The 12,201-nt window shown below is 29.7% G+C and overlaps 1 protein-coding gene across 1 annotated transcript; it reads left to right on the top strand.

Moving 5' to 3' along the window:
* Positions 1 to 7,265: 7,265 nt before the first annotated feature.
* LOC112527643 (ethylene-responsive transcription factor RAP2-3-like) lies at positions 7,266 to 9,135 on the top strand. The gene is made up of 2 exons (XM_025138395.1): positions 7,266 to 7,502; positions 8,384 to 9,135. The coding sequence occupies exons 1-2, from the start codon at positions 7,304 to 7,306 to the stop codon at positions 8,881 to 8,883; spliced, it is 699 nt and encodes a 232-aa protein (XP_024994163.1). The 5' UTR covers positions 7,266 to 7,303; the 3' UTR covers positions 8,884 to 9,135.
* The last annotated feature ends 3,066 nt before the right edge of the window (positions 9,136 to 12,201 follow it).

The raw sequence follows: 12,201 nt of genomic DNA, 5'->3' as shown, positions 1-12,201 counted from the left end.
TTTAAAAAGAATTACTGATTAAATATATTTTAATTTAAATTAAAATAAATTATATCAAAACTCTATTTTAAAATGTAATTTTTTTTTTGTAAATGTAAGTACTTTTTTATTATATTTGTTTAATTTTACAGATCTAAATACCTTTTAGTTCAAAAAATGTTTAGTGACTTAATCGTTCAAAATATAAATGTTTATTGGGTTTTATTCCGGACTTTTTTTTTCCACTATTTTACCACATTAACTAGTTGTACAAGTTATAAGAATGTATCCAACAAGTTTTAAAAAAAGTCCAAGGAGTTATTTAACATGTTTTGGATTGTCCAATGACTTATTTGTTCCAAAAAATTGTCCAATGAGTTATTTAACATTTTTAAATTGTCGAAGGACTTATTTGTTCCAAAAAATTGTCCAAGAAGTTATTTAACATGTTTTGGAATGTTCAAAGACTTATTTGTTCCAAAAAATTGTCCAAGAACTTAATCATTCCAAACACTAAAGTCCATTGAGTTTTTTTAGACTTTTCCCAAAAATCATTAAATATTTTAATGTGTAAAACAATATAAAATACACAACCAAAATATAACCATAAACCAAATGACATTAAAATTGTTTCAAAATCCATCAAACATGCTCAAAATACTTACATGCCACAATTATTAAACAATCCTACATAAAGATCTTCTTGACTATCATTTAAAAAGTCCAACCATGTACATATTGGATCTTCTGAGGTAATTATAGATCTTGAGAGACAATTCTGATTGGTCAATAAAAATCGATTTCAAAGACGCCAAAGTACCAAAGCACGTTTAAACACATGTTTCAAAAGCCATTAAACATCACAATTCTAAAAAAAAAAGAGCTAAACCATCAAGCACAATCATTTTTGCAAAATATACCTTACAAACTCTTCTTAAGCTTCTCCGTCATAGTTCCAAAAGTTCAACACATATTCAACTTCACGTGTTATTTTTTCTTAGTGCTGTAAACTTTTCTATTGAAGTAAGATTCATTTTGGCAAGTTCAGAACCAACCATGAAAGTTTTTTGATGTAAATCCTTCTCAACTTGCACCAACTTGTCCGATGCTTTTTCAAGTCTATCTCTAAGTATGACATTTGACAATGAATATTGAATACGGAGTCTATCCCTTCTATGTTTGGCTACTAAACAACAAACTGGAATGAAAAACCAAGTAATAGCGTTCATAGCTTCTTCCAAAAACAATCACGGAATCCTACGTTTGCGTGTTGTGAGACTAATTCGGGCCATTTCCTGTTTATAGACCACATTAGGAATATGTTATTACAAGGACACACCTATAGTGGCGATGTGCCACCGTATTATTCCTCCGTCAAAGGGTAAAAAAATTAGGTTTGTGAAAGGTGCAACCTAATAATTTGTTGTGTGCCACAGTATGTATTTTGAAACTACAATGAGAATAAATTTTATTCGATAGAGTTGGTTTGCAAGACTTTTATTCCACCTCAGACCCAAGTTCGAATCCAGTTAATGTCATTTTCTTAGTTAAATGATGCTACCTTTTGAAAAAAAAAATAGTAGATTTGTTTCTTATAGTCAAACGGTGTCATCATTTGATTTTTTTCTTATAGTCAAATGGTACCACCGTTTGATTTTTTTTGGTCTGTCCCTGTGTTATTACAACTGTTAATAAAGGGTAATTCATCTAGCAAAAACATTCATTTAACAACTTGTTAAACCCAAAACAAATCTGTTGATGAAAAGGTAATTCATATCGCATGAAACAAATTTGTATAAAAAACAGATTCCAATTCCAAACAACGGAATGGAATGTGGTCAAAGAAATGTCAAATTCCTTCATTCATGGAATTTGGAGAGTCCTTCCGATAAAAAGAACGAATCAAACAACAGAATGGAATGTGGTCAAATGAATTCATCATTCCAATTTCATTAGAGTCCTTCAAAATCTATGAACCAAACGCCACCTTAAGGTTTTTAGACAATGAGTATGAGTTTTAGAATTTTTTTTTTTTTTTTTTTGTATTTATAATCAAATAAATAAAGCATTACTTGATTAGAGTAAATACAACTTTTCATACTGTTAATTTTCCTTTTCCTTCTAAAAACATTAATCCTTAACGTGGAGGAAAGAGAAGAAGATAAATAATAACAATTTTTTATAAAATTATACATATATCCATCAATTACAAATCATTATAAAAATAAATAAAAATATATTTATAAAAATAACATCTTTTCCCATCGTTCCTATTTAAAAACATAATTTATTTTCTTTCATTTATTCTTTTTCCAAATACTGAGAGCACAACGTAAATAACCCATTAATGGATAAGTTCAACATGCCAATGATAACCCGCTAGTAATTTATGTTTAAGATTGAATTAGGTCGAAACCAATTATATCAAGATTGTTTTTAACTTTAGAGGATAAAACATACTGAAACACGAATATATAATTACTTTAAAGAAATATAAAGTCGTACTTTTTTTTTATTTTACCTTTTTAATGTGATCATGAGTCGTGACCTTTTTCTTTTAAATGTAAATAAAGTCATGATTTTTATTTGATAAAAGAAATAAGTTTGGACATCTTATATGTCTTCTTTCAAAAAAATAAGTTGATTTAAATGAAAAACAAAAAATGAGATTTACTGTGTTATCATTTATCATGTCAACAGGTCAATCAAACTCTTAAAATAAACGTAAACTTTAATTCTGATTCTTAAATGATAATTTTGAAAATTTGTTACCAAAATAGAAATAAAGTCAAAGTTAGTTTCATTTTTGCTGTAATTTTCCCATTTTGTTTTCAAAAGTTGTGTATTGATATGTAGAGTAAATTACAAATTTGGTCCCTATGGTTTTATACAAATTATAGATTTCATTCCCTAAACAAAATAATTATATGTATGGTCATCGTGGTTTCGTTTTTGTTTTGAATTGATTCCTTTGACCTAACTCTGTTAACTTAAGCTCCGTTAAGTAACTCATGTGTCCCTCATGTGATGGGATTTTTTTGTCATTTTATTTAACTATTATTTTACTGTACAACTTTTTCTAAATAGATTTTCACTGTAGAGCTTGGAACGCAAATTACATATTTGCTAAAAGTTGTGAATTTTGTCCTTGTGGTTTCAAAATTTTGGTTTTCATCACTATGGTTTGTAATTCATTTTTATTTTCGTCTCTGAGGCCAAAACATTACTTTTAAGTAAAAATGACTAAAATGGAAATGAATTATAAATCATAGGGACCAAAAATGCAATAAATTTTAAATCATAAGAACGAAAAAGGTAATGAATTTTAAACATAGAGATGGATATTATAATTTCAAAACCATAAGAACGAAAATAAAAAAATTCAGCAAACCACAGGGACTAAAAACATAATTTAGTCTAACATGTTTTATATTTTTTAGAATAAATTTCTTTTACAAAGTTATAATATGTTCTCTTTCTTGTTCAAAAAGTTATAGTAAACTATACATAACGAACTAAGTTTATCGTACTTGAGAGTGGAGTCCAGTAAGACGAATGCAAATTTGTCATATGTCCTGAATGATAGACCGTGTGGTCCTATAAATACCCTGATTTATGTAAAAAATGTGAACGAATAAAAATAGTAACCAAAATTAGTAATTTATCCATTTTAAAATGTAAAATTAAAGAACTGGAAACAACAAAACTCCTAAGACAGAAACTAAATTATCACATCGCAAAACATGTTCATAATGAGTTTGGTTGTCGATATGTTCAATGGATTATCTATGTCTATACTATATTATAAAGTATTTGACAAATATATATATATATATATATATATATATATATATTATGACATATATACGAAAGAATTGTATCGTGATGGACAAGAGAATAAAAATATATGTATATGAAGAGGGTATGTAATGGTGTAATTGTCTAATGTACTTATTAATCCAATTAAAAAAAGAATATCGGGTTCATCGGATTGGGTTCAAATGACTGTATCTAATACATACGGTTTGAAGATTTTACAAATCAATTAGAAATCGAGTTACTTCCGATTGAGTTATTTTGCATAGGGTTTAGTTCGCCGGGTTGGGGGACTAATCAAATGAAAACTAATTAGTTTGTGGTAACCGTGAGGTCCAATATGAGCCAATCATTTTATGATATTAATTGTATTACCTTAATTAATATGTAAATGGTGTTTTAATAAAATGATTAATTATAATTTAAATATATTTCTTATTTAATAGTTATCAATCAAGAATTCGGTTTAACAAAATTGATTTTATAGATTATCGTTTCCTAATTCTTCAAACCTTCTCTACATTGTTTGAATCATACCATAAAATCAAAACCTTATGACGAATTAAATAAAAAATGGAGTTATATACATACCCATCTCGTTCTTCCCATTCGTCTTCACAACTTGATGAACATTGTGTTGCCTAGATGTCGATGGTGCACCACAATACGATCTCGTTGAAGACTTCGATGATGCGTTAAAGCCCCGGTCTCGCAGGAGATCTCGACAGTGCACCACAACATGATCTCTTCGAAGATTTCGATGATGTGCTAAAGCTGAGATCTTGTCGGAGACCTCGACTGCTTCACCACAACAGATCTCGTTGGAAACCTCTACGGTGCACCACAATACGATCTTGTCGAAGATTTCGATGATGCGCTAAGCCCATATCTCGTCGGAGACCTAAAACGTGTATTATGGTCGTGTATCACATTGTGGTTGTGTGTGGCCTAAAACTCAGATCACATATGTTATCAACCCATGTTCAAAACATTATCACAATGTGTATCATAATCGGTTTTGTGTCTTACTGTTATAAATTATTGGGTATAATGTGTATCATATTCGTTTTGTGTTTTACTGTTAGAAATTCTTGGTCAAGGGGGGGGGGGGGGGAGAAGAGAGAGATTTGAAAAAGACTAATTTACCCTATATATTATCCGTAAATTTAAATTATTTGAAAATTAATGAATAATTACCAATACCAATATGTTTAATAATAACCATTGATTATTAATAATGTGTGGTTGAGATTGAATCTTACAGCTATCACAAACAATCGAGTTCTCCATTGATTGGACCTATATATATATAGAGAGAGAGAGAGAGGGGAGGGGGGAGAGAGAGAGAAACGAAGGATTGTAAGAAGAAGAATTAAGATAAGAAGGGATCTAGACTTTTGATCACTTTTAATCTCAAATCTACTCATGAATTACGTTTGATATGAGGATTGGTCCGATGCATCTAATTTTAATGTGCAGCCAAGGATGAAGATATCACTTTTAATCTCAAATCTACTCATGAATTACGTTTGATATGAGGATTGGTCCGATGCATCTAATTTTAATGTGCAGCCAAGGATGAAGATCTCTTCTCACCCTTCTCATCATAACCTTATTCTCACCGGAACCCAACTATATATATACAAGCGAAGGATCGTCTGAAAAGGAGAATTAAATGTGAGAAACGTAAGAAGGGATCTAGAACCTTTATCACTTTTAATCTCAAACTCATCCATGAATAGTTTGATACGAGGATTAATCCGATGCTTCTCATCCTAATGTGCATCCAATGGTGAAGATCCATTCTTATGCTTCTAACCTAATCTCTCTTCCTCACTGGAACCCAACTGCGTGCGCACGCGCGCGCGCACACACACACACACACACATATATATATATATATATATATATATGCAAATTGAGAAAAGTAGTTGAATATTATATACTTAAAATTTAAGAAATATAGATAAGCTGTACTAAATGATTCATGATGATAAATGAACTATGAATTATAAGAAACCAACATATTTAAGGTTAAAAAAATATTTTGATGTACTAAAGTATCAACTCAACCAACCCACATGGTTTGGGTTGCACTTTGGTTCGGGTTGAGATTTTCCAAACAGCAAACATTAAGTTTGGTTATTCAAATGCCTTTAACCTGAGCAACTCAACTCATAAGCACCCCTAATAACAACTCTCACAGTTATTACAATATACAACCTTCACAAATAATTAAACGATATATACATAACGATAAATCAACAATCACATGTTAATACTCTGTAACATAAAGGAACCGTTTTCAAGTATGAAAATGCCCAGTCAATTTTTTAAAAGGGTTGTATTGTGTTTCAACCACATGAAATTTGTCCAAACCACATAAAAGTGTATCCGTTAAAGTATATACGTTAAAGAACAGATAAAACAAACGGTTACGAAAAAAAGTCTATAACGTAAACCGTTAAAGCTTGATAACGTAACGGATGTTTTATTGCGTCACACATTTTGTTAGTCATGTTGTACGGTTTAACCACTTCCTTTTAGACCTCATTTTCGGGCTTATCACATTTCATCACCTGGATTGATGTTTCATCTTTAAACGTCATATCATAAATAATATTTTCGTTTAAAAAATTAAAAATAAGATTACAAAAATATTATTCAATTTTAATGATGTTTTCATAAATAATGAGTTTATCATTTGAATACTCCACAATGTACATAACCTTTTTTTTTTAGTTTTAATCAAATTAATTAATTAAAATTTTAACTTAAAAAAAGATAAATGGAAGAACTATTTAACAAAAAAAAGGTATTAACTATTTTTGTCGGTTTTTAAGAATTTAAGTAAGACGATTTACCAGTAATAGTAAACACTTTAACTTACCGGATAAAATTATAGTTCATCAAAACAGTATTGTATGCAACAATTCATCCAATAAGCTCTTACCGGGTAAGAATCATCACCCTTACTTATCTAGTAAAATTCTTGACCATTGCCATATTCATCTGGTAAGATAAATGACCCGGTAAATATTTATTACATAAACATTTAATAAACATCCTTTAAAATTAATCAACTGATAAATCAGATGATATTATAAAACACTTTAAAATAATAATGTGAATAAAAGAAATAGGAAACACCGTCAATTCATCTAACATAGTCTCAAACTTCTTAATTCGAATATTTAATAAATTATTATTATGGAATTAAATATTATATTATTAATAGTACATGATATTTTCTAAATTTATTATTCAGTACTTCTTAATTTTAAATTTTTAATAAATTATTATCAAATTAAATATTGTATTATATAATAGTACATGATTTTTGTAAATTTAAATAATAATTAAATATAACAAGGAAATAGAAATGGTGAGATTTAAAAGAAGCTTTATTTGTCTTTTTCCTCTCATTACTTTATAACCGTCCGCTATAAATGAACAATTTCATCAAGCCTCCTGCAGTTCTCCCTTTCTCTCTCTAACAACACCGAAAATGTGCGGTGGAGCTCTCATCTCCGACGCCGATCCGGTCTTCAATCGTGACCGGAAGCTGACTGCCGATGATCTCTGGTCTGAGTTCGACGCCTCTGATCTCTACGGCTGGGATTTCAAACCACAAACACTCTGTTACGCCACTGAAGTTGCTACCAAGAACGAAACTATTTCAGACCGCAAAAAATTCATCACCAAAGGTATCAACTCTGTCGTACTTCGATTAAGCACATACGTACATACATGTATCTGATGCTTCGCTGGAAGGACATTGAACCGGTTGCATAGGATAACACGCCATTGTCCAGTGCAATCTCCATTTATTTTGTACTATTTCTACTATTTCAACTAATCAACACTTTATGTGTTATTGCTTGATTCTGATTTTTTTTTCCAGCGAGTATCTTCAGAGAAAAGTAAAGCCACACTTTAAGCAAATTGAAACTAGAATGCATTTTTTTTATTAAATTTAATGACGTACGAATCACTGGATTTACGAATATTGAACCGGTTACTAGATTTTTCTGTAAATTGTTCGTCTAGTGTGGAAAATTTGAGATCAAATATGGAATTTGATGTTATAGAGGGACACTTTCAAGCGGTGCCATTCTAAAAAGATATACAAGGCAATATAGTGTTCTACTTCTGTTCTATGACGAATTTATCACCTTATTTTCCTTTTTACTATATACAGTATAACTTTTTGGCACTGTTTATTCATTGAATCCATAGATAAAATCGAAAAAATTGGGGGTAAAAAGAAAAAAAATAGACAACTCTATACATTCTTGCGTTCCAAAATATCTCCTGTTTATCATAGTAAATCCAGATAATATGGTTTTAGATACATAAAAAATAATGGAGTTTATAATGAAACAACAACTTGTAATTTGAAAGTCAGAATTTGACATTGAATGCATAACAACTTGAAATACAATCCAATTATTGATGTTGTTTCTGTTATTTAAAATTATCCGTATCCTTGAATGATTGAAAATACTTATTGATGATCACGAAGATATGCACAATTTTATTTTTCAATTTCATAAATTATTAAAATAATTGGTTACTGAAATTGCAGAGCCAAGAGACGAAAGGACTCGGAAGCCGAGTGAGAACAAGGCAAAACCCAGGAAGAACAAGTACAGAGGGATCAGGCAGCGGCCATGGGGAAAATGGGCAGCCGAGATCCGGGACCCACAGAAGGGTGTCCGAGTCTGGCTCGGCACATTCAACACAGCTGAAGAAGCGGCTCGAGCCTATGATGATGCCGCCAAGCGTATCCGAGGTGATAAGGCAAAGCTCAACTTTCCCATGCCACCCGCTAAGAAGCTGTGCGTCGAGCCCCCCACTGAGTCAACTCAGTTGGCCATGCATGGACCACCATCACCACCTGCATTGCTGGATTATAATCAGTTCCAAAACCAAGTTTACCACCCAAGCAGTGTGGCTGATGAATATGAGTTCAAGGAACAGATCTCGAACTTGGAGACCTTCTTAGGTCTTGATCATGAGTTGACTCAGTTTGGTGGGCTCAGTGATGAGTCGGCTCATCTTTGGATGATGGATGACTTCATTTGAGCTGTATGCATACAGTCTGAGTGAGCAACTGAGTCGAGTGAGTTAACCCAGTGAGTACTGTAGTTAGTCATCTCTATATTAAAGCAAGACTTATGTTGTGTTAATAAGTTGGTTTGGTAAGGGTGCGAATTCGACAATAAGTTGTGTGCTTTTCTGTGGCACGCACCATGTGTGTTTTTCTGTTTCTTTTTGGTATGTTTGTTTTAGAGTCGTATATATTTATAAGAATGAACTCTGGTATGCTATGTACTTAATTTTTTGCGGGTTATGCAGTAGTAACCTTGTATCTCATGCATTGCTTGTTGGACAGTGCAAGAAAGATCAAGGTCACCCGTTCGTGGTGGTTTTTAGTTGGATGCAACTATAATGTTGGTTTGAACATTCATGGTTATAAGAGAACGGATGCATCAAAATGAATATTATTTCGTTTTTAAAACTTAGAAAACCCATACGTTAGAATGTATATTATTTTTGTTTTTAAAAAATTGAAATCGTAAGCATGGTCCATAAAACAACTTCATTCCAATGATCTTGAAGCTTACCGTCACAATGCATCATAATTATAATTTCGTATCCTTGTTGCAACGTTCTTCATGCTGCAATGTTATATTAACTGAAAATGATAAGGTGAAATTGATCATTACAAACTAAGAACACTAAAGGTCTGTTTATTAAATGCATATTGGGTAAGTGCTTATCGCTATCACTTACCTTACAAAAGTACTAAAAATCTTACCCGGTAAGAAACATAGCATGAACCAAGAGTTTTACTTGATAAGATGTTTAAGATGCTTACCAATAATTCATTTTTATGGCTGAAAATGTTATATGATAAGGTAAGTGGTGGTAATTTCTGTTACTGATAAGTGTTTACCCGGTAAACATTTGTTAAACGACCTCTAAATAAACTAATGAATCAAATGCAAAATTGGTCCTTGTGGTTTACATAAATTAACGAATAATTTCTCTGAAAAGAATCATTAACGAGGGGGATTCTTATATGCTTTACTAACTTTCTCAATTAAGTTTCCATTAATGAGCGGCTATTTTCTCCATAACCCCCTCTCCCTCAACTTTCATTTTCTAAGATGGATTTGGTCCTTCAAACTAGTTTTTATTTTTATGATATATTTGATTCCTCAAACTACTTTTCATTTATAACAAATTTGGTACTTTCCTCAGCTTTTACTTTTAGGATTTCATCCCTCATTTTAATCAATAAAATTTGGTAGCACAAACATATATAATCAAAATATAATGAAAAAAATAATTAAATAAAACTTGAAACTTAGATTTTGTCATCAAATATTTATCTTTGCAGAAACATTACTTACATGAAATTTTTAGTTCAATTAAAATATTTTTGCAACAATGTTTTGTTTTAATTAGTTGAAATTCAAAAAAAGAAAGTTTTAAAAGTAAAGACCCGACAATATATTAGATAATAATGTATAAAAGTATAAGTTTAAGTAATTTACTAAAATTAATTAATATACAAAATATAAGATATTAAAAAATAAATTTCATTAATCAATATACTCTAAAAATGGTTATTGTTAAATTATAATTAATAAATATATGTTAAATAATGATGATTAACGTTAGAACTTAACACTACTTAAAATTTCACTATTCATCATAATAATACTATAATATTCATTCGATTAATGCTAAATTATAACATTTTTATATATTTGACATATATTTGTTAATTATAACCAATTTTAATATATATATATATATATATATATATATATATAAGTAAATTAGTTAAATTTATGTTCTCATTTAATAAGTAAATATAATATTTGTATATTAATTAGTTGGGGGACCTATATTTGAGAACCCAAAAAATTGTGATAACTTTGAAAGCTAGTGTATTATGTATTATTTTACGTGATTTTTTTTCCCATTTGAGGCTTGAATTTAACATACAAATAAACATATATTTGTTTCATAATGTGTTTGTTTTGCATATATTCATTTCATAATGTGAACATATATAAAAAAAAGACAACTAAAAAAGTTTCATATTATGAACCGAATACATATGAAACGAACACTTTGTAAAACAAATATGTGGGTTCTCAAATGATTGAGCCCATTAATTAGTTATAGTAAATTACTTAAACTTATACTTCTATATCTTATTATCTAGAGTAAATTATGGATTTGGTCCCTGTGTTTTACATTTTCTACCCACAGTAGTCCCAAATTCAAAATAAATACAGATATAGGTATTTTTGCACTCATTAAGTCCCTTCCTCTAAAGGTATTTATTTTGATTATTGGGACCATTGTGGGTAAAAAGTGTAAACCATAAGAACCAAATCTGTAATTTACTTTATTATCTAATGTACTGTTTGGTATTTGGTTTAAAAACTTTTTTAAGTTTCAACTAATTAAAATAAAACATTTATCAAAATTATATATATCTTTATTTGAGTTTAAAAAAATTCATGTAAGTGATGTTTCTGACAACATAAAATATTTCATCCCAATATTTAACTTTCAAATTTTATTTAGTTATTTTACTCATTACGTTTATAAGATATGTTTGTGCAACCAAATTTTATTGATTAAAGGGAGAGACCAAATCCTAAAATAAAAGTTGAGAGAGAGACCGAATCTGTTATAGAAAAGTATAATTTTTCCTCCATCCTTATCTTTATTTTAAATTTAAAGTAGTTGAGAGTTAAAAAAATATATTGTTGAGAAAGAATGACAAAGTTTTCAAAATAGGAATTATCATTTATAAAAGTCAATACTAAAAACAAGAAATATTGTGTCACATAAAAAATGGTATATTTATGTAAAAAACGATTATCGTATTTCGATTTTAAATTAATCTTTTTTAGGATAAAAAACGTATGATAACTCGAATAATTATAAGTTTGAAACTCAGAACGACCCTGGAAAAGAATTGTTTGCAACTCGAGAGTGATCTTGGCAAAATTTGCTTTTGAGTAACATGAACATGTAAAGTATTCTAATTAAGATTGCAAGAGTTGTTGTGTCATACGTTTCTTTTCGGTGATTATTTACAAGCAAGACACAAACCATAACTTTATATTTGATCGTTTGTTCTTGAATTTTAATCTTCAAGATGAATTTGCTTACGTGTTTTTAGACGAATCATATCAAAAAACGAGCATTTATTATATTTGAAATTAATATATATATAGAGGGTTGAGTTCAACTAGAACAAAGTCAAAGTAAGATAATACAAAAAACGTCTATATCATTGTGTGATTAAGAAACAGTCAACCGAGGAGTATGAAATCTCCAAAATCTCAATCAAAAAGTATATTCACATGT

Source organism: Cynara cardunculus (genome assembly GCF_001531365.2).
Source record: "Cynara cardunculus var. scolymus isolate 2C chromosome LG 15, CcrdV1, whole genome shotgun sequence".
Lineage (NCBI taxonomy): Eukaryota > Viridiplantae > Streptophyta > Magnoliopsida > Asterales > Asteraceae > Cynara > Cynara cardunculus.
Note: the sequence above shows the minus strand (reverse complement) of the source record. Positions and strands in the feature narration are given on the sequence as shown.